This window comes from Mycetomoellerius zeteki, unplaced genomic scaffold, assembly GCF_001594055.1.
Source record: "Mycetomoellerius zeteki isolate Tzet28-1 unplaced genomic scaffold, Tzet1.0 scaffold35, whole genome shotgun sequence".
Classification (NCBI taxonomy): Eukaryota; Metazoa; Arthropoda; class Insecta; order Hymenoptera; family Formicidae; genus Mycetomoellerius; species Mycetomoellerius zeteki.
Genome location: NW_017257338.1, coordinates 734062 through 758387, shown reverse-complemented (window position 1 = coordinate 758387; position 24326 = coordinate 734062). Strand labels below are relative to the sequence as shown.

Below are 24326 nucleotides of genomic sequence, written 5' to 3'. Positions count from 1 at the left end.
ATTTATACGGACGGTGCAATTCTGATTTGATTATTTCCTTAGCAAGTTACATATTATCACATATTCTGTACAGCAATTGCTCAAGATGTAAAATTACAAGTTCAAAATTTTTACATTTCACTGATTATCCACGCCGTTTTTAAAAAATAATTGCTAAAAATTTTCGCAATTATTCGCGAAAAAATTTGCGTTCTTTTTCTCGTATTATTTTAATAAAAATTTCAGTCTCTTATATATTATACCACAAAGAATATGAATATTTTCGCTTATATTCCAAGAAACTGCCGTTTTTTTTTTACTATAAATCAGATTTTGTGAGAGGTCTCTTTGGCCACGTATTTTTCTCTAAAAGTTTCTCCTTAATTTCCCATAACCGATTGAGTTTTTCGTTTACAGGTATGACATATGTCTCAAGCCACTCTTGTATTGTATACTCGTCATAAATATCTCCCATAGCTGTACGCATCTCTTTTTCGATATATATTATTTCCATTTTATGTCTGTCCAAATCAGTAACTGCACGTTCAACATAACTAGGGCTCGCAAAAGAATATTTAATGTTATACGGTTTTAACCATCCCTTATAGGTATTATCCTGTTCCATCTTCATTATTTCCTGTGTCAGAGAGTAAAGACGTAAAATAGCTGCGTATACCGATACTCCGTGGAAACTGCATTTGGTCCAGCCGTATTGTGGTTCTGGTATGCTTAACGAGATGATACCATCGCATTGTAAAGCTTCAGATATACGATCGGGTAATTCTACAGGAAAGACGTTTACATCTGAGGCTTGTAATATAGCTAAATTAATGGCGAGAGATGGTAATCCCACTGGCAGTAATTCGCAAAGGACACTAAAGTGATCGTATCTCTGCCATCCAGTCAACATGACACCCTTGAATGTGATTTGATTTGAATATTTCTGAATGATTTCTAACCAACGTTGATGGTTCTCCATGTGATATGAAATGTCTGTATAATATCTATCAGGTGAAGTAGCTCCTTTGAATGCTGACGCAACCCAGACTTCCTTCCACACGGCGGCGTAACTTTCCCACAGCTGATCCGTTAGCGTCATGCCAGGATCGGTGGTGTATTTCCAAATAACTGGTTCTATCATCGAGTGGAGTCCCCTGTCAATGATTTCCTGTGGCGATATATCACGGAATTCATCATCCCACATAAGTACAGTCAGTTCTGGGTATCTCTCTTTGATGTACTTAACTACTGCAGAGACATGGTCCAGGAACAACTGTCGTTTGCTCCATTGCCTTTTAGCCATGACGTCTAAACACCTTGAGCATTCTCCTATCTGATAAACTTCGTCCGCACCTATATGCAAATATTTTAACGTTGGATGAGCTGATATGACCTGATTTATCATTTCATAGATCAACGGTAGTGTTCTATTGTACGTAGGACATAAGACTTGCGGATAACGTGGAACTTCTCTGAAATCTTTATACTTGTCCAATTTAAGAACAAACTCCATGTGACCGAAAGTCTGTATCAATGGTATGATGGTTAACTGATTGTTCCTGGCTATATTTTGAAGTTGCGCAATGTCCTTCTTGGAATAAGAGTTGCCGGCGTGTATGTCTTCGATGCTGTCAGCAAAGGGAAACATGTCTTCGTACTCCACAAGCACACCAGTGGCCCCTAGCTTTCGCAGCAGTGGAAATAGGTAGCTATAATAGCTCATCTTAGGCGGGGCGCCTTTCAGATCTAGGTGGACGATCTTATGACCCTTGAATAGCGGAGTGCCGTCTGCAAACGATTTATCATAGTGAGTTAATTCGTTAACCAGTCTATTCCTACCGTTCTTCAAATCACCCGTCATTTGCCCATCTACTAGCTGCCTTCTGGCAGCGCCCTGAGGGCTGTCCATGAGTTCACCTGGTGGATACACATCCTCGGCTCTCAGATGCGTGCCGATTTTGCTCGATGACATCTCGTCGATCTCGTTACTCAGTATGTGGTATATGACAATCAACAGGATGAAGCTGATCGTCGCGACGACCATTAACGATGCACGGCCCCGTAGACGCGTCATGATGTCGAGAAGGTTCGCACTCCGGGGATCGAATCGTCGTTAAATCTATCGTGCTGTCACGTCCATCGTTTACGAATCGCGCGATCTCCTCGACAGAGAGAGAAAGAGAGAGAGAGAGAGAGAGAGGGGGAGGGAGAGGATGAGAGAGAGAGAGAGAGAACAGAGAGGGAGAGAAATTATTGTGGAGCAACGCGAGGGACACGTTCAGTGCTGCTCATCGAATCACGAATCACGAATCCGCATGCATTCCCGTCTCGAGAGACGAATGTTTTTCAACGGACAATTTCTCGAGCGTCAGAAAAATCGTGAGATAAATCGCGGGGCACGCGGGGCTGAGCTTCTCACGCGGACCATCAACGTTCTCGGAGTTCCTTTATGGATAAGAAAGAGAAAGAGAGAGGGAGGAGAGAGAGGCGTCGGATCTCAGAGTAATCTAACTGGTCAGTGTGGCCTGGTGTGGCCTGATACAACATACATGAGTACGTCTACATACAGACGCGATGTAAGCCATGCGCGCGGTCTGTCGGCGTCTCCGAAAGATACCCGAACCGGAGAGGAGAAGGAGACGGAGACGCTGCTCCAGTTCTATACATGGCTTACTGCACGCTCGCTGATCCGTAGGTACGCGTAGCGGCAGGATAATTATTGATTCCTGCATCTCACGCTACGCCGAGCGACAATGCAGCTCGTTTTGAATTTTCAGCGACGAGTAGAGCGAAGAAAATTTACAGTTGTTGTCCACAGTGACGCGAGGCACTCGATAAATGAACGAAAAATTTTATAAACTTTAGATTGTAGCTGAAGAGAAGTACTATGGTTATTTTGTTATTTACTTTCTAAATTCTTTGGAGGAGAATCTCATTTTGAAAAATGAAAATTAAGCCAGTCCATAAAGAATGTGTGTGTGAGACTCAATTTTCAATCTTTAAGAATAAAATTTGATTTTTTTAGAGCGAAATTCATTCTAAAAGTTTTAGAGAGTACGTAAGATTTGATCTCTCGTCACCCAAGTTTGCTTATATAAATTCATTTTGCAAAGCGTCTACTAACAAACTTTGTCAGTCGAAAGATCACAAATTTGATGCAGAATACATCTGTAATTATATCAGATGCTGGAGAATGCGACAAAAAATATGACAGAGATTGTTTATATGATTTGAGCAGATTAACTGCAGATTAACAGCAGATTAACTGCAGAAACTGATCAGATTTGCACATAATTTGACGCAGATTGGCAGCAGAAATCGGACAAATTCTACGTTCGATAGATTTTATTTAATTTTTGCCATCTAATTAATATCAGGCTCTGTCGGTAGAATATAAGCTTAATGCGACTGGTACTAGATCCATTGCATTTTTCTGATCGAATTTGTTGCCAATTTACTGGTATTCTACAGACAGTTTGCTTATTCGAAATCAGTAGATTTTAAGTAATCTGCAATGCTTCAGATGTTGTATATCTTTTTATTATCTCATCGTTGCCGCTTTTCGATTTTTTTTAACAGATAAGTTATCATTGATGAACCATTTGGATGAGTAACTTTAGTATTATCATTACTTAGATAAGATATCTACAAAATACAGCATGTATAACATTTTTGTTGTCACGTGAATAGAAAAAAGGTTTTTTAAATGAATATGATAACTGTCATATTTCCTTACATTTTCAAAAATAAAATATACACATTAAAAAGAAAAAAAAAGAAAAAAATGAGACAAAGATTGCGATTAATTGAAAAGAGAGTTAATTTACTCAATCCTGTCGCATTTAATTTAATTAGTTTTAAGACGATTTACTTATTTGGCAGAATTGTCGATGATCGATTAAATCGACATCAGAGTATCGGAAACCATCGCTTGCGTTCGTAAGCGGGAAATCGAGCGAATGTCGTCACGCCCGCACGTTACATCGCGTTGCATTTCCGTCGCATGGATATCAATTAAATATTAATTTACCGGATGCGCGCAAGTATATAGCGTGGCTGTCTATTTTTTTTAATTGAAGAAATAGAAGAATACGTGGTGAGGAATTTATCCATTTGAGGTGCAAGTTTACATATAGATAGCTTGATAGACAATTTTGTTTTTGCTACATACATATAGAATATGAGTGTAAAAAAAAAGTGTTTTAAATAAAATAAATTGATACGCAGAAACATTATAATCGTAACCCAGGGTCTGTAAACTCCATTCATAAAACGTATACCAGCGTTAGTAGCGCCTCCTGTTATAGAGGGACCGCAAAATGGAACTTCGTAGCCAAAAAGCGTCTCAATATGGCGTCTTACGCTCATATATATATATAGGCCCATGTAGGCCAATTGCATTGTATGAGCGTTAGGCCGGAATCAGATTACGATAAATTTGAAAAATTCAAATTTGACCAATCGAAACGAAAGGAGCTAAAATTTCTTTGTCCTTATTGGTTAAATTTCAATCTTCAATCTTCAACCTCAATCTTCAATGCATAGTCTGATTCCGGCCTAAGACGCTATATTAACTTTTTGGCTACGAAGTTCCATTTTGCGGTCCCTTTATAGCAGGAGGCGCTACTAACGCTGGTATACGTTTTATGAATGGAGTTTACAGTCGTAACCATGAAGCGACGCGACATCTGTTGAGACGTAGGCAAATCCGATCTCACAATCCGATGGATGTTGAATCCGAAGGAAGCTGAATCATCAAAGCCTGTAGTCACAAATTTATTACTTTTGCATATTTTTTGTGAGCAATATTTGTCAATCCATTAAAAAATCATATAGAAGTGATAGACAATGAAAAAATGATAATGATACTTAAATGAGAAAATGTCGTTAATGTCACGTAAAACACTTAAACAATTAAGTAAACATTAAACCAATAAAAATAAATCAAATGAAAAAAGAAAATGAAAAGAACTAATCTTATTTTCGGTCGAAGCAGATCTTAGTGCTTGATAATTATATTTATACGCAAATTTTATACATTTTTTAGTTTTATAAACTGCGCGCTGATTTAGTTTGTTAAATTTGAAACGTAAATTATAGCTGAAACTGAGATATATATTAATATCTCAAATTATAGATTGATCGTCAATTCAATAATGTACTAATAATGTCTTAAAAACGTATAACAAAGAACTTATTACGAGAATTATTATTTCAACTATGGTCAAATATCACACATAAATTGAGATATTATACCTAATATTTCAGCTTCAGCTACAATATGTTTCAAATTCGACGAACCAAATCAATGCGGTTTATAATATTGTGAATGAAAAACATGTTTGCAAAAAATTTACATAAAAATTATTATTAAGCATTATTTATTTAATCAAAAATAGGACTTTTTAAATTTGAAATATTTGAGACCGTTTATTTATGTTAGATTTCAAAATAGAATCTTGCTTATAATTTTATACAATTAATAATATTTTTATAATTTATAACAGATTTTATACATGTATTCCAATCTTTAAAATTTTTCGCATTAAGCTTGTTTCAAATGATTTGTAATTCATGTCGGAATTCAGGATAGAATTCTATTTATACCAATAAACATGATTAATGATGGAACAATCACTACACATTGCGAGTATATATTACTTCCCCGTGTTTACGTTCTCGTTCCAACCGGCATTAAATGGCTTTATTATCTAGCATTAAAATGGAATGCTCAGGAAGTTGCATTGCGGTTAAAGCGTTTCGCAAAAATTAGATCCGATTGAGTGCGTAGCGTGTTACAATAACATTGTGCTATCCGCATATTAATGTAAACAATGCAAAGTCGAGACGCTTAAAAGTATATAAAAATGTATTATAACAAAATTTATAATAAAATTAAAATTGCTCTTTCTTCGCTTACTAATCATGATTTCAAACCATTTCTATCTTGACTATAAATCTTTTTACCACTTACGATCTTCTTCCGAATCCTCTTCATAATAAGGATTTAAAATCAAGAATAGAATTAAGGGGTTAAGAAAGAATATCCTGGTTTAGAGTTGCCTATTGGGAAAGGGTTTTTGTGCCGTCTGAGTCATCACACAGTCTGAAACACTCGATATATCATTCACATAATCTCGAACATGGATAACCCAACCCGTGACCGCCGATTTCTATGGAATGCCGGGACACCCGTTACGTGAGTGTCGAGAGTGAGTCACATCTCTGCGGCCACGAAGGGAAGCAGGAACATGATTCCAGACAATAAAGTCGTTTAACGATGGCACCGTCCGAGACACTATAGACACGGTCGAAAGCGACTCGAGGCCGCGAAAGATACGCGCTGATCACTTTGCACGCGCGATAATAATCGGTGTGTTTTCTCTTGCGATCTCTTTGTCGAAAACGTGTGAGACATCTTGTATCTTTTTACAAAGTTAATCTGTGTCTAAAGTTTAATCAACAATATGCTTTTGCTTCCTGTTTTCTTACTTTTTAAGTTTTTATCATTTTTTAACCTTTTGTCTCTTTGCCTCTTATCCTGTTTCTTCATTTAATTTCAGTCGGTCGAGATAAAAGTTGACGAACTTTGGAAGAGACAAGAAACATGAATGTCGATAAAATGATCGCAAAGAGAAAAAAAGACAAGAGGTAAAAAGCAAAAAAGCAAAAGAGCACATTGTAGATTAGATTTAACATAACAAGCAAGAACGTTTACACCTCATTGTTAATATTTTACATTTATTACGAGCACGATTGTAATTTATCGTAAAAAAGTCTACACAGTAAAAAAATTTGTGTATTTGTGTTGGAAACGATTCACTCGATCACGTTTGTGCAAAAGTTCAACCAAAAAGAACAGGCCTATTACGTTGACCAGATCAATGTTTGGCTGCAACACGATCGAACTGTCCGTACAAGATGCAATGCGTGCATTGCTGCAAGAGGCTAACATTTTGAACAATATCTGCATTAAGTAAGCGATAACGTGAATAAATAACAGTGAATCAATAAGTAATAAATATCTAAGTATACACAAAAATGGAAACTTTATTTTATCTTTTTTGCGATTTTCTTCAAAACGAAGCAAAAACGAGCATATCTCTAAACTTTCTTTCTCAGTTTATCGATGCCTTACACGCTCTCGAAGTTTGGTCATTTAAATTCGGGACACCCTGTATATTGTAATCTCGATAACTGCTTTAAAAGAAAGAAATATATTTGTATCTTTTGACATTATATATAGATTATAAACGAAAGTATCGAATCGTGACTTGTCTTCGATTTCCAAGTACATTTCCTAACGCAAGAACCATGTGAAAGTTTACTTACTCGTCTAACTTTTCCTCAGGCTTTATACAATTGCAGTAAATCGCGCTTCTGCGTTACTTAGAATTCCGCTTAGTTACTTAGAATTCCGTAATGTAGATACGCTCCTCTCTTTTTATATTCTCTTCTCAGAAGTGTGAAGATTTATTACTTTGAAACGAAACATCGATCATCGTCGACGCGCATAATGTTATAAAATAAACAATTAATCGCGATATTATATAATTATTTATTTTATAACATTCCCGTTTTACGTACAAATAAAAGTGATCCAACAGTATCATTTTTAGTTGTTTCTAAAAATTCTATGGACAGAACGTCTGCTCGATCTTCTCTCTATGAGAGAGAGATTTTTTTTTGACATCTTAAAATAATCTTTTCAAATCAATAGGTATTTCACGACACTTGCACACAAAATTTAAATGAAATTTAAATTGAAGCAAGTAACAAATTTTTATACATTTTGCTCGCTTGATTTTAATTAAATTCCATCTTCTTTGTGATATATTCTTGCGAAACCATGATAACAATGCGCTTTCGCAGCGACTTATGCAGATGAAGAATTATCGGGTGATTATTCAGAAGTAGTGACTCAAGCATGTATTTACACGAAGTATATTAGCTCATAAAGTCGCACGACTCTATGTGCATCTGCAGCTGCATATGTACAAAAAGGATATTACACTGCTATCAGTGTAATCGTATAGTCGCTGTCTCCACCATTATTTTGTATAAAATTCTTTAGGTGTATCTGTAATATATATTATGATACGGACCTGTATTTTTATCGCTGTTAAATCATTCATGTGTCGCCGAAATAAAAAACGTTGTCAAGTTTAAAAAACTTTTTGCAAAAAAATTGAATTATATATGGAGAATATTTCCAGAATAGAATTGCAATAATAATGAAAAGAACATATTTTTGAAGAAAATACTAGTGAAAAGTCTCAAAAGCATTATCAATAAAAATTTTGTAAAGTATTTAAAAATTTATATAGCCACATGTATATCTGAAAATAATTTTGTTGAATTATCAAGATAACAATTATATAGAATGCTCAAACTAGTTGTCAAAACTTTTTGCAGCATTATTATCAAATGAAGTGATATTGCAGAAATTTTTTAAGATTAAATGGGAAGATAATGATAAAGTTGATCAAAATTGTTATTTTTTACTTGATATATAAGTTTATGTTTTAATGTTAACAGGTTATTTTAAAACAGTTTTATAATTAATTTTATAATGTTTTATGATTTTAATCCTATAAATTAAGAAATTAAAGATTGTGATAAAGTAAATCTCAATAAATAATAATGCCTATAAGAACCGACAGCAAATATTAATGTATTTGATTTATTCTAATATGATAGTCAATAATAATATTACCTACGAGAATCGAGAGAGAAACGAATGTATAATATCATATTATTGACTATTATATTAGAATAAATAAAACATATTTGGTGTCGGGTTTTATAGGCATCACTATATTTATTGATTTTTTAAATTACTATATATTTAAATTACTATTATATTTTAAATTACTATATATTGATTGATATTTTAAATTAATTTTATTCTATTTTCAACAGCTTGGATACTATCGATCTCAATTTATAATCCATAAAATCCTGCGGTTTTGACGATAAATATATGAGCCTTTACTCATTATTCGTAACTCTATACAAATCGCTTTTTGTATATTCAGCTGCTGACTAACTGCGTAAATTCCTCTCAGGCGTAGTATCAAATATGCTGATTGAAAGCAACTCGAAATAATGGAATTCTTTGTATATTTTTATTTTTATTAAAATATAAAGAGACGAATTAAAGCTTTTTTTAATCAATCACCAACATCAGCTCCAAAAATGTTAATGAAAAATATTATTGCTGACGAATAATATTCTTCAACGCATTGTCAGGTATGTTTTTTCAATCAAAAAGAGATATACCACCATATGTTCATTTTTTTAAATCCTTGGAAGATACATAAAGGAAGATTTTTAAAGAAATTTTAAATTCTTAAAGAGCGAGATATAAAAAATGATTTAAAAAATATGAGATATACACGGAAAGCGATGCTTTATTAAAGTGTCTAAAAACTTATTTAGATACATAAATCTGAAAATAATTTTATTTGATTATCAAAATAATTTTATTAGAAATTCAAATTATTTATTACAATAATGTTTTTGCAGTAGTGTTTATTTTTCAATTTCCAACATAATTATTTCAATGATTCAATAAAATTATTTTCAGATTTGTATCAGGCAAAATTTTAAATCTTTTAGCAAAATTGTTTTTTCCGTATGTAAAATATGTAAAATATATTGTAAATTATAAAAGATATTAAACTGCATATAAAATCGTAAGTAAGATTCTATCCGATACGAATAAATCGTCTACCGAAATAATTATAGAAGACGCTTAAACAGTTGCTAGAATATTAAAATTTTTTACAGCATTGTTATTAACATTCAAGCGTTCTGATGATTTAACAAAATAATTATTTTCAGATTTGTGTGTACTCGGGAAAAAATGTTTCATATATAACTGTATATATACAATTATATAAAATGATAAGTAGGGCCGAATAGGGGAATCAGGTTCGATGACCTTGACCTTGACATACGTTATCAAGATTACGACCCTCCACCAGGTTTTAGCCGTCGCTCGTCATTCATAAAAAAGTTATTAACAAAAGAAGTTTGAAAAATGATGTCTCTTTTCTACTATATAAAACAGAAATTTTCTGCTTTAAAGTATATTTTACAACTTTCACGAAGCGACTCTGGCAGGGGGGAGGTGGGATGAGAGTCGCTTCGTGTAGAAAGTTGTAAAATAGTGCTAATCCGTTATCCAAATTGCGATGAAACCTCCAGCATCGAGTAATGTTACGTCGAAGGCTACCTGCACGCTGCGCGGAAGGTGCGTGTGTGTGAGTGCGTGCACACTCGATTTCCTTAAAGAAAAAGACGCTCTCCCGCATTCTCTTTCGCGTATAGTCTGCGGTGCCATGAGATAATGTAACGTTACAACGAGGCACGCGCTCCCGCACGAAGTCAGTACGCTCCAGTACGTTCGTGGACGCGCGCCGGGGAGAACGTACGCACGAGTTTCTGGCCACAACCCGAGTCCAACCGTGCGGCACTTTAAGTGCTGAATCCGTCGCGAGGGAAGAAAGAAAGAAACTGACACTTTCGACCTCACGTGGTAGTGCAACGAACGAAGTGAGTGCAAACTGCAACCATCTGTCGCTCGTAAGAAAAAAAAAAATTTCTCTCACCGTCTCGGTCGTGCGATCTCCGTGTCGATCATCTTCGCGAGTCAATTCGGAGGATCCGCGTGATTTCGAGAAGAGCGATCACTTCCGATTATTCGTCTGCAACAGTACGACTCGTGAGACGAATGAATGAGTCGCATGAATACGGATTCGAATTTTGTGTTTTTTTGAATGAGATCTAAGTGTTTCACATATAAAACGGGTTGTACGTCGTTCTTTGATGCAAAGCAGGTAAAGTGAAAGGACCTCGGTGCTTACAGAACACAACCTGACGTACAACTCCAAAGTCCATTACGCCGCACATACACGACGTAATTGACAATTAAAAATCATTACGGTCTTTGTTTTAAATTATTCCGTAATCGCGCGCGCGAGTTGGCAATCGTTGCAGTAGAGGCCTGTTTTTTTTTTAGCTGAACTTCTTGCATCGTTCATTTTTTCTTTTTTCCTAATGTGGAAAAAGAGAAGAAATGAACCATGTAAGACTAAAAAAAAAAACAGACTTTATATATATTGTGATCAATATAAAAAAAAAAACGAAAATTGCACACTCTGCGTTTAATTGGATCTAAAATCACACGTATGAATGTCACGTCGCGTTTGCAGAATTTTATTACTGCAAAAATACTTTGCGACATTCGATTTTCGTTTTATTATAATAAAGAGATACACTCTTGATTTTGCAGAAAAGTAAATTGAAATTTTTCTTAAGCAGAAAAAGAAAATTGGCTAAATTGACAGTGAACAAGAGACATTAAACGAAATAGATGTATTCCGTTACAAAATGTTACAAGACAAAAATATATTTTTATATTAAAATTATCATTAAATAATATTCAAATCTATAATGTCTAAATAAATTGACAATGATAAAACAACGGATTGCATGTTACTTTCTGTTAATTCCCTTTAAACGTGACGTGGCGTCAAAAATTCTTGACTTGTCAGAATTTCAGTTATGATACATATGTACAGTTAATATACGTTGTACTTGGAAGCATTAAGGAGTTTTTGCAATAACGTGAATCCAGATACGGTGAACGCTAAAATCACGTTCTTTCTTTTCTTTATTAGACGTTAAAAAGAAGATAATCTGACCTTAGCGTTCATCGTATTTGGACAAACGGTATTGCAAAAACTCCCTATTGTCTTCTATATTTTCGTAATACATTCTGAATACGTAAACTCAGTCCGTGGACTATCAATCGGATTTTATCGGACACTTGGCATGCTACTCGTTAATGCATGACGTCGAATACCCGCATATGTATGCCAGTATTTATGTATGTGGATGTGTATATAGAAATGTATATAAAATGTATGTAAAATTAACGTGCGGTGCAACGATCAATGACACTAGTTATACTATAGTGAATATGAGGCAAAAAAAAAAAACGATTGCAAGTGTTGATCGCTTGATAAGCATGAAGTGTATAGAGGTGCAATCGTTCTGTTCCAAATTAAATTAAATCTTTCCTGATTTAAATAAAATGATTTTTAATACTGGAAAAATGATTAAGTTGTAATTAAATAATAAATGAAAATTTAATTCTGTAGTCGCGTTAATTCGGTGCATTCTTTCCTTATAAATATTTAAAAACTGGAAGATAGATTAATTATTCATTTTGAGTATTAAAAGCATTGAACAATAGTGCTTTTAATACTCAATAAGCAATTAATAACCCATACAGAAATATTTAATTAAGTAAGTAGTAGGCACATATTTCTGTACGGGTTAACAAAATAAATAATTAATAATTAACTTACACAAAAAAGTAATTATATAACTCATACAGCATAGAAGCTGCAGCAACATTGCAGCAACGTTTGTAATATGTTACTGCAATATTGCTGTAATTTTCCGTATTAAATTGGCTAGTATTAAATGGGATTTCTGTAAGAGTTTAATAAATTTATAGAGCATATGGGGGAAGGAGGGTAGAGCTATTTTATAGAGTACTGAATATTCTATGTTTTCGTATAAAACGAGCTTCTATATTTTGGACGCTCTTTGAAAATACGCTCCAGTTTATCGATTTCAACATTGGAATGTCTTTCCTACTTTAGGCACGCACTCGAATGCAAATGAAAGAACTAATTGACATCTTGAGTATCGAGTTGTGTACCATATTTCGCTAAAGTATCCCGTCTCGTTTTTCGCCCGAGTGAATTTTTGCGAGCCTTTCGAACTTTCGCACGGGAACGTTGACATTGGCGGAAGTTAGAATGATAATTATCGTAACACCTGGCGGACTTCTAGTTTAGGGAAACAACCGAAACCATTCGACCCTTCGTCGATGTCGGTTTAACGATCGAGCCGCACGAGTCTCGACACAGACACGCATTCCGACGAATTAACTTTAAATGGCCCGCAGGAGAGCTATTTGCCTTACTCCCGCGAAGCTCAGCACGTGCGTCTAAACCTAACTCTTGGATATACTTTTGGTGGAATCCTATTTTAGAAACGCACTAACCTCTGTTCCGGGAACTCGTGCTTTGCGGCGTGAATGAACGTATGTGTATACAACAGATCTTATCAAGAGTATTCAATCTCTTTCCGCTAATAGCCGTGATATCATAAAACAATAAGTACACGAGATTGAATACAATAATAATTAATAATTGCAATAATCTTTATTTAAAATCTGATAATTTTTATAAATTGATCACGGTAATATTGTGCTATCAATTTGATAATCTTTATGTTGTTAAATTATAAATAATAGTTAATAAAATATGGATATTCTCGAAATGCTTTTCTCTCTTTATGAATTATTTAATGTTAAATTAATTTATTGATATAAACCTAATATATGAGATAACAATAGATGAATAACAAATATTGATAAAATACGGTCCATATAATAAGAATTGGGCATATAAGAATATTTTGACATAGCAGTTATTTCAAACTTGACTGCCGAAAGTGAGACCAATATATTTATTTTTAGAAATGTCCAATGTTATTAATCTTAATCGGTGATCGTCACAATTTAAAAAGGAATGTTTTTTTTAAAGAACGATTGTGAAATAAAAATGAAAAAATGTCATTTAATTATAAGAAAATATTATTTTTATTATTTACGATATTATTTCATTAGTTAATAATTTTCTGTGCTGAAATTGAAAAATAATTTCTTTTTGTAGGAAGCTCATTCTTTTTGTTTTTTAAGAAAGGAGGCGATATATTAATGCTTTTTCTTTTTTCAATAATTATTTTAATAATAATAATGATAATAATAGTGAAAAATTTTTTTTACTAATTACAAAGCATTCCCGCACAGTATTTTATCAGAAAATAAATTTTTTAAGTAAATAATAGGTCTGTTCGCGTTGTTTGCACTTTTTACACTTAAAATCTTTGCTTTCTCTCTCTTCAATGCTTGATTATATATTTATCTCATTTCAAGTGCAAATATTTTTTGGGAATTTCAAGCAACACGAACAGACCTAAAGTTTACATTGAATTTTTGAAAAAAGACACGCAGACTTAATATTCTAACCAGAAAATAGTCACAATTTTTTGGAATTCTGTCATATTCCATTGTGATCGCTACAACAAAGCTTAAAATAAACGAGATAACAAGTGCATTAATTTCCACAGGTACCATGAATAAGACGGAATTCAACATTGTCCTGAGCACGGAGCCATCGAGGACGTCTCCGAACGTGATTCACTCTCACATTCCGGTGCCGAGAATATCGGCCACGATCAAGGCTCAAGAGAGATGTCCTCCAAAGCGCAGAGGATCCTTCGAGAAGCTCGGCCGCGGGACGGGCAATGTAGCAGCCCAAAGAGCGTCCTTCGAGAAGCTCGAAGCTTCAGTCGTACAGCTGAGGTCGCGTAATAACAATCAATTGTCGACCTCTAGCATCGAGATGCGAAAATTCGAGGAAAAGACGACGCCGGTGAACGTTTGTAAGACGAACGACGTCAGACTCAACAGGAGCAACAGCTTTTTGGAAAGCAAGTGGAAGAGCAAATATGAGGATTCGGAAAAGAGGCGGAAACACCTGCTGCAGAAGAGCGAAGCTGGTAATTATTAATTAAAAGCGTCGAAAAAATATTGCGATTAGTCAAACACAAAACTAATGTAATGTGGTTGTTATAATAACTAAATAATAGTTACTACCAAAATTTGAATCTTGAATCTATTGATAAATAGACATATAATTATATATATATATATATATATATGTATGAAGAACGAGGTTTATCGTTATCTGATTGATATTTCGAACGATTCTATACGTATTCATCTTCCGATTTCATGATTAAACCGTCCTTGTACTTTATAAGGTAAAGAAAGTGCCGACTTTTAAACGACTATTTATAAAATAATTAATTCGTATACATAATATTTATACTTGAATATATCGAAAACAAAACCACTCTTGTTATTTTTGAAAGTTTCTTCGTGAACATAAGCTCATCAAATTATTCGGCGTTGATTTTTCAGTTAGACTTTTATTAACAAAAGTTTATAAATAATGGAAAGCGTGTTCATCACAGTTCAAGGACAAATTGACTGAGAATGTCGTGTACTCGATTATCATGTGATTCACTTCTGCATATAAAATGAAGGCAATGACGCTGTATTAGTCACACTGTTTATACGCGACAGAATTATAAATTGACGGGGCAAAATATTATTAATTCGCGGGATATTGTAGTTTCTATATTCTTAAAACGGTATGTTATATCGGTCGACGAATGATTAGTCAGTCGAGCGATCGAATTTACATAAAAAGAGCAGACACTGAAAACTAAAGTGCTGAATCGACATCGATTTCATTGTCTCACTGGGGGGTGCGTTGCGGAGGCGAGATATTTTAACAATTTTCTCAAAGTCACTCTAATACGATTTATAATTAATTAATCGACAAACGCTTCGTAAGCGATTCGTACATAATACATATAACATGACGTGTCAGAGTTTCAGCACACAAGAATATTTAAAGATAATATTTAGAAATAACATAAAAAAAAAAAAATGAAAAAATGGGAGAACAATAATTATGCTAATCAGAGCTTTGCACGAAACGTTAGAGTAACTTTTGACACGCATGTATACACGTACAATTTTTTGCTTCTCGAATTGTTTGCTTTAACTGAAAATCTATTATATATCACGTTTGATGAACATTCTATCATCGCTGGAATATGTATTTTGTTCCAATGTAAACTTTTTTTAGAATGATGACATCACCAATCGTTTCTCAATAATTCTAAGGATTATGTGACCTTAATCTGATTATCGCCTTAATCGCGATGTTTGATAACTGACTCATCTAGCCCACGCACATCCGTGCCGTTCCATAACTATAATAATTGGAAAAAGAAATTAAAATATTTTACGATAAAAAATTGCATTCTGCGTCATGATCTCAAACATCTTTTGTAGTGAATAAAGAACACGTAGATTTGGAGAAAAAATATCAACAACTGCAGAGAGAAAATAACGTGCTGCAATCGCAAGTTCAAGAGAAGGAACAGAAGCTGCTAAAATTACGGACAGGTGCGTAGCTAACTTGAACAGGATGTTTATTGAAATCTTGTAAAAAAAATGCGTGTGTCACCTTGATTTTTTAAATAAAACTCACGAGACATATGAGAATATACATAATTATATGCGGATGTGTATACTAACTGATCAACGTTTTACATTATAAAAAAAAACAATATTTTGAGAAAAAGAACTTAAAAAAAGGAAAATTCCAAAATTTTCCTAATAAAATCTGACAAAATTTCATGAAAATTCCTAATTTTCAACACGCAGATAAAAAAGAAATCCCCCGCAATTTTAAGTTTTTCCAAATAGTAAACATCTTGTTGAAGTTTCATCTAATAATATGTAACCGAATCTTCTCTAAGGCCTGTATTCAGAACGCGCTTTTATCTCAAATAATTCTATAATATGCGTAACATGAAGTAGTATGTTAGCGCGCTAACATCGTTGTAAGCGCGTTCTAAATAAAAGGGCCTAAAGTTATTAAATTCTTATTCCTTTCCCATAGTTTCCGAAGCAGTATGTAAAGAATATGAACAATTGAAACATCAATATGACGTGGAAACGAATGCAATGCATAAAGCTATGCAACAAGCCTCTCAGGTAACAATATATTCATGATAATTTAATTTGCGTATTATTTGTAATCTGTGTGGTGATACATAGAAAATATATTAAGTGATTTGTAATCTTAATAAAAAATAAATGAGAATTATTGTATAAGTAATACGTAATTGTTGCAAAATAATACACAATTTTGTTATATTAGTGGTACCGACAAAATCGCGAACTGAAGCGGAGATCTCAAATCATGGCGCAGAAGTTTCTACATAACAATCCAGATGAGTCGTTGCATCTCGACATGTCCGATGAAGTGGACTCGAACTTCGAGGATTTAGATCAATTGAGGCAAACGGTGAAAGGTCAGTGCAACTGATTTTATTCGGTTTACGCGATTGTTACTTACACATTTTTATTTGCTTTCGAGATTGCGTTAACAATCGAGTTTAAACAAAGTTAGCAGACTAGCAATCCTAAATGGAACATTTGTTTTCAGAGCTGAGCGGTGAAATAGCACGATTACAAACGGAACTTCATTCCGCGAGACTTCAGGAGTTCGAGGCGCAGGAGCAGGTGACGCAGCTGACTACGCAGCTGGAAGAGGAAAGGGTCCTCCGACAAAAAGGTAAAATAAAATCTCCCATAATTTCGTGATACGAAAAATGTAATAAACTTATCGATTCGTTTCTGTTACAGGCGAGGAAAAAATTAACGAGATGAAAGTGCACAAGGAAAACATGGAAAGAGTCACAAAAATGGTAGCCGAGGAAGTGCAGACTTTGAAGACGCAATGCGATCGCGAAAGAGAAAGCGCGAAAATGCTGCAACTGGAAGCCGAAAGGGTACGTCATTACGATCATCAATTTAATTTCATTAAATATATAATTTAATTACACTGTTCGACAAAGGAAAAATCTAAAAATGGTCAATTTTGGCTGTGAATAGACACTTTTAAAATCTATGCAGTTATCATCTTGAAAGTCCATATATTCATGAAAAAAGGCTTATTTACCCAGGAAAGCTTGGGAAACCTTTTCAAAATAATAAAGTAGATTGTTTGAACGTTTTGCAAAAAAACTCATTTTGTTTCTAATGAACAATTTTCGAAACTAATAGTGTGTTTACATTTAACACATGTTTGACTATTAAATACTATAAGAATACACTACCAGGGAGATCCACAAATATACGGAATATTCTATCCAAAACAAAACACCGAAATATATCGAAAACTGAACTCAGTAAGCAAAAATGTTTCTGATAAAATTGTATGGTTTAAAAGGGGACAAATAATGATAAAATCCACTTTTTTAAATGGAATGATATGATTTTTTTTACATAATATGACTCATTTAATTATTCAGCATAGGAGTCACTTTCATATATTGCGCTGATTAGCCGGTTATTTGTTTAGGTTCAGAAAGAACGAAACGTCTTAGCGCATCAAAGCGCTCTTCTTATGGCCGGGGTCGGAGACGATCCGAATGGGAGATTGTTAACCGTTTTGCAAGAAATGGAATCCCTAAAGAGACTATTAGAAGAAGAACAGCAAAATCATGGTTCTCAAATACAGATGTTACAGGAAAAATTAGAGGAGAAAGAATCGAATGTAGAATTTGAGATTGTCGAGGAAAAATTAAAGCTCGCGGAATCAGAGTTAGAAGTAATTGTTCAGAGAGCCGAAAGGGCGGAGAAATCGGTGGAAAAGTTAGAAAACGTTGTGCATTGCTTAAAACAGAAAATCAGAGAGTTAGAGGAGAAAGTTTCAAAACCGCCACCGCCACCTCCTCCACCACCACCGATGTCGACGATTGGCCAGTCATCGATAAAATTGTTGACTAAAGAAAAATTGACTTCAGCCGTAAGCGATATGGAAAATATGCTTGGTATTACGCCGAAAAAAACATCTACAGTTGCGCAACAACCTGGTAATTATACACAATCTTATGTCATTTTGTCGATCGTGAATTGTTTTGTTTTATTGTAAATGTATAAAAGTTATACAATGCAGTACTATAATATGTATCTAATTTTCAGCTATCGATGATATTATTAATCAAATTAAAGGCGGACGTTTCACGTTAAAACAAACAGATGTAAGTTGAATTATATAAATATTTAGAATACATCATAAAGCTGTTTAAAGAGTACCTCCCCCCCCATTAACTTCTCAAACATTCTTTAAATCTGTATTTTATTTTTAAACGATATTTGTTTTTGAACGAATGCAACATTTCTTTTACTCGATTTTAACATGCATATTTGAGAAAGACATTGATTTCAGAAACAAAGAGAAGAAGAAAGGAAAAGACGACAAGAAGCAGAGAATAAGCCGCCAGCAGTTTCTGAAATGTTAAATATTCTCGGTACTATGAGACGAAGAGCCAAGCCAATAAGGCAATCATTAAAGTTTACAGACACAGCATCATAGTAATATGAGAATTATTTGAATGGATACATTTGTAATTCCAACAAAAACTTGACGAATTTTATATAAACGATTGATTAAATTATACAATCTTATTTGACAGTACGCAATATATCTGTTACATTATGTGTACATTTTGTCTTATAGATCTGCTTTGCTCAACCTAAATTTACACAAAAAATCTATTTATTCGACTAAAAGTAATTTTTATACTATTATGAAATCTTGAGCCAGACGAGTTCTAAGTCAATGGTCATTTTGCAAATATTTTGTAAGTTTCATTTAAGAGAAATAAAAATAAAAAAATGAAAAGGAACAATGTGCGAAATTCTTAGAAATAGTTTATAATATATAAGCATTATGTAAAAGCTATATTATAAGTTTAATGTAATCGTTATATTAAACGTTATATATGTAGATATATAGAAAAACTATCTATGAAAAGTATATTTTCCGTTCATAAATAGGAAATTTAGGCGAGGAATTCACAAGTTCGATAATGTAAAATAAAAAAAAAATTTTGCATAAGTTTAGAATAGATGAACCAAATAATAGTAGCGGAGGGCATGGATAAAAACATATCAGTTCCTATATGTCTAGTCAAAGAGACCTAGATCTAAAGAGTTGCTCTGCGATTCCACTAAGTCAGTACAGATTACGAAATTTTTCTGCATATAGGGGATGCAAGGTTTGAACTTGTGTTGATCATGAGTCTGTCGCTTTTACATGAAACACGGCATCTCTCGAATATATAGATCTAAGTACGAAAAAAAATTGTTCGTTATTAGGTCTGTCTACTCTAAACTTATGCAAAGTTTGAGATTTTTTTTATTTTACACTTGTCGAACTTTTCTTGTCAGCTATATCGTTCGTTTAAGAAAATGTTAACACAATTTATGAAATTAATTAAGAAAACTGATTCTGTATTTTATCAAATATTGATTGCAACTTTGAAGCTTCAAAAAGTAGTACTCGTCTATAAGGTATCATCTCGTCATCCGTTTCAGTCCACGTTCCGGATAAACCACTGTCTGCTTCTTCTTCGACAGAAAATTCGAAACTAACAATTGCTTCTTCCGCAAAGATCTCCTCTTCTGGATTACTCCACAATATTGATGGTTCAGTACCGTTCTTATTCTTACTTTTCGCCTTTTTCCCGGCTCTTTTATCTTCTGACTTGTACAATTTACATATAAGTACGTAATAGGAAAAATTGAATGGCATATTTCTGTTATTGGCACGTTTTAGTTCGGAAATTAGGTTTTCAAGAAGTGGTACTGAAATCTTAGCGGGAATGTTAACAAATCTCTCATTAATGAGCAAACCCAATTGCGCTGCGTCGTTCTCCAGTACATTTTTTATCATAGTATTAATTGCATCAGTTGCGTGTTCATCTGCTAGCTGTTTCAGTAGATGTCTTAATTGTTGTATACACAGAATGTTCTGTGAAAAAAATTAACTTTTTAATAAATAAAATTGACAGATAAATATTATTTAATAATAAATTTCTCGGTTTGATTATATATCATTATCAATTTTACTTACCTGTTTATCAGAAACATTAATGACAGTTGTAATACCAAATACATCATTGATGTCATTACTATCCTCATCATCAGATTCATCTATTTCTTCGGATTGTTTAACGACTGATCCTACATAATTTTGAGAAATTATTAAATCCGTCAATCCACCTAAGTCAATGTGTGCTTTGAGGAAAAGTTGTTGCAGTAATGTTTTAATTCCATGATAGTCTGGATCTTGTGGATTGCGACCCTCAAAATCCACTTGAAACTCTATCCCCTAAAATTTATCTTACAGTATTGCACTATCTAGTTTTATAAAGCAAATATAATGTTAATTATGATTTATAACTAAACTTCAAAAAAATTAATTAACATTCATGGACGTCAATTTGATGGTATGCTACACGATGCTGATGTGTCGATATAACAAGTTTAATATAGTTTGAATTATACGGAAATGTACTTTGACTAAAAAATCGCAATTTCCCACTTTGATAAGAATATAACAATAAAATGCTACGCGTCTTATTACTTAACATTTCTCTAAATAAATTAGAAAAAAAATTATGCCATACGTAAATTTTATATTAATTTTATACTACTTCGCAGATATGTATTACAGAATTTAAATTAATTATATTTTCTTCAAATACTTTTCTACGTCGTAAAAACAAAAATAAAGTACCGGATTCAATCTGGGCGTATACTTAAAAGTCAAAACGCCCTATTCGCTCTTTGTAGGTAATTATAGGATTAAGTCAACAGATAGCAGTAGTAACTCATGCAGATGATCCGTACGATTGTCATCTTATAATCAATTTGTCAAAAATGTCAATTTATAAATCATATTATTCATTCTGTTAATTTAAACATAAACAATTGCTTTCTATAGTTATCAAATATAGTTATTATTTTCAGTAGTTTATGTTATTGTAGCTCTGTATTTTAACTTTCAACAATATATATTATTTAATTTATATTTTTAACACGTTTAGTTTATAATTAAACAAAAGGAAATCAATGCAAAAAGAATTATTTTCCTCTCTAAAATAAGCAGCTGCTCCAAGTGCTTCATCTAAAGCAACCAAGAAAGTAGTCAAGAAAGCGACAAAAAAAAACACCAGTCTTGAAAGCGAATCTTGAAAAAAATTGTGGTTCTGGGCTTGTATTCTGTACATGTCTACCGACAATTGTCAGTATCATTAAGTAACGACAATCAAGAAGAACCGCGTTTTTTTCTCAGGATCGCTCTTGGCATTGGCTGTTGTTAATTATTGATACCGATAGTTGTCGATAGCCGTGTACAGAATACAGGCTCTGTGAAATGTATCCCAGGAAGATGTAATGAAAGGCGTGCATAAGGTAAGTATGACATTTGTAACAGATATGTTCATGAAGATTGTATGGAATTAACTAAAAATAACACAAAGGACGTTTTACTTGTCCGAATTGTGAGCATCTATAAGCATAGTTTTAAGAAGGAGAAGTTAACATATGTTCAACAATGTTTGATTAAGTTATTATGAACGTTTTATGAAAACGCTGATAAAAATAATTTTCTTTTATACATGTATCAGTATAAAGATATTTATAATCTTTACAACCTTTATTTAATAAGAGAAAAAGGTTAAGATGTGATATGTTAGGTTCATATGTGAAATGTCAAATTAAGTTTCTTGTATAAATGTCTAAAAAAATAGCCATTTAAAATTTTTATATATTAATATGTTTGTGTGCAATAAACTTATAAACTTATAAAAATAATCTATAGTCGCGAATCTTTACTTTCCATGTTTCTAATATTTTTGTATAAAAAAGAGAAAACATATATGTTTTCATATATGTATTTCATATATACATGTATATATATATATATATATATGGGTCATATTGAATACACATGTACCCAATATGTGCGAAATGCTGCTTTTTTTAATCTTTACAGAAACGTTCCCTTTTTTAATTTGATCATTAATTCTTAATTTTCAGCTCAGCAAAAAATTAGAATAAATCGCAAAGCTTAGTAGAAGTGTATATGGTCCAGTTATCTTACAATTTGCTGTTCCTATTGTGTGATCATATTCATAATTTTAATAATTTGCTTCAAAAATATGAAAAATAATTCTGAACTGTCATTGTATATTACTTGCACAATATCGTGTAACATATATTGATATATGCATATATTAAAAAAAAATTAAATGTATGAAACAAATATATGTAATTATGTATATCCATTCTTCAATTTTTGATGTTTTAGCCTTATTATTCATAAATGTTAAACAAGGATAAAACAATATCTGGGTACATCAGATAATGATTCTGAAAGCAGCCTAGCACCTGCTTGGTGCCTCTGGACAGACCCTTTGACAACCAACCTGGGTTAGATCAAAGATGAATGCTTTGCTATTTATATTGGTTGATGTTAAGTCCATTCTACAATTGCGTAAGCGTAGTTGTAAGTGGTTGTAGTTGTAAGAATTAATCAGTCATAATCAAATATGAACAAAATATTCGACTGTGATCAGTCAATTCTTACAATTACAACCACTTACAACTATGCTTACGCAATTGTAGAATGGGCTTAACATGCTCTATTAATAGTAAAGTCTGTAGCATCATTAAATCAGTTCGAATCGGATCAAAACCCGTTACAGTCGAAAATGCTATAAATGATGAAATAAAAGGATTGGCAGCAGGAGAACACGACCGCGTGTTTGTTGAGTGAGGTTAACCGCTCGATTGTTAAGACGTATCTCATAAATTGACAGCAATCTGCCTCACCTGGTTATTTGCGATCTCATATTCCTCGTCCTCACTGCTGGACGAGATGTGGTTCTCGTCATCTTCGTGCAATTTTTGCTGAATTTCACGCTTCTTTACTGGAGCAGCCATAACGACATTCACGACGTACACTGACGTACACTGGAGAGAGATGGAGATTGCTAGAGATGGGCGATCTCACACGATCTCGATCTCGATCCACATTCAAATTTCTATTGTCGAGCAGTAATGGAAAATTGGCCTCGCGCAATACGGAGAATCAGCCCATAATAAATTAGGATAATAAATTATTATATCCTAAATTATGTACACTTTTTTATGTATTTTATTCCTAATTTCCCAAAGTTTGTCAGTTCTTATGGCTTCCGCACACAGGACGCGGCAACGCTTGCTGCGCGGCGGAAGTTGATGCGGTAGCCAATCATTCTTTCGCTTTTCGGGAGCCATTACGGAAAAGCTGTAAATTGATTTGCTACCCCCGTATTCAGAACGCGCTTACAACGATGTTAGCGCGCTAACATACTATACTTTACGTCACGCATATTATAGAATTTCAGAGATAAAAGTGCGCTTTTATCGACAAAAGCGCGTTCTGAATACGAGCCATCATCAAGTTTCCTCAAAAATTTTCCTTGAAAAGAGATCGATCTTTTTCATTCAATTTATCGATCTTTGAGATCGAGTGCTTGCGATTAATCGATTTACTGAGATTTATTTTACTGAGATTGATTTTTTCATAATTTTTGTCCATCTCTAATGCTGAATTCACCCTGCATCCGATTTTCGTCGTACGACGTTCTGCATCCAATCAGAAAACAGGATTCCGATAATACGAAGCAAAATTCATCGGAATCCTGTTTTCTGATTTTTTCGTCGTATGACGAAATTCGGATGCAGGGTGAATCCAACATATAGCCCAGTGTCC

General features: G+C 33.5%; 3 protein-coding genes across 5 annotated transcripts; 1 reads left to right on the top strand and 2 right to left on the bottom strand.

Moving 5' to 3' along the window:
• Nucleotides 1-179: 179 nt before the first annotated feature.
• LOC108725481 (hexosaminidase D) lies at nucleotides 180-2461 on the bottom strand. Of its 3 annotated transcripts, none has more exons than XM_018452514.1 (2): nucleotides 1834-2461; nucleotides 180-1767 (listed from the first exon to the last, which is right to left on the bottom strand). In XM_018452514.1, the coding sequence occupies exons 1-2, from the start codon at nucleotides 2051-2053 to the stop codon at nucleotides 299-301; spliced, it is 1689 nt and encodes a 562-aa protein (XP_018308016.1). In that variant the 5' UTR covers nucleotides 2054-2461; the 3' UTR covers nucleotides 180-298. The 3 variants fall into 3 exon arrangements, with proteins under 3 accessions (XP_018308016.1, XP_018308015.1, XP_018308017.1); XM_018452515.1 differs by having other exon boundaries at nucleotides 181-1767; nucleotides 1897-2461; XM_018452513.1 differs by having other exon boundaries at nucleotides 180-2461.
• A 7901-nt stretch (nucleotides 2462-10362) lies between these two features.
• LOC108725468 (shootin-1) lies at nucleotides 10363-19384 on the top strand. Its single transcript, XM_018452491.1, has 10 exons — nucleotides 10363-10539; nucleotides 14197-14628; nucleotides 15998-16111; nucleotides 16611-16705; nucleotides 16872-17025; nucleotides 17160-17288; nucleotides 17360-17505; nucleotides 18078-18591; nucleotides 18701-18759; nucleotides 18948-19384. The coding sequence occupies exons 2-10, from the start codon at nucleotides 14202-14204 to the stop codon at nucleotides 19092-19094; spliced, it is 1785 nt and encodes a 594-aa protein (XP_018307993.1). The 5' UTR covers nucleotides 10363-10539; nucleotides 14197-14201; the 3' UTR covers nucleotides 19095-19384.
• Nucleotides 19385-19550: 166 nt separating this feature from the next.
• On the bottom strand, nucleotides 19551-23598 carry LOC108725500 (protein BCCIP homolog). The gene is made up of 3 exons (XM_018452543.1): nucleotides 23402-23598; nucleotides 20637-20894; nucleotides 19551-20534 (listed from the first exon to the last, which is right to left on the bottom strand). Exons 1-3 carry the CDS (start codon nucleotides 23510-23512, stop codon nucleotides 19998-20000), a joined length of 906 nt encoding a protein of 301 aa, XP_018308045.1. The 5' UTR covers nucleotides 23513-23598; the 3' UTR covers nucleotides 19551-19997.
• Between the last annotated feature and the right edge of the window lie 728 nt (nucleotides 23599-24326).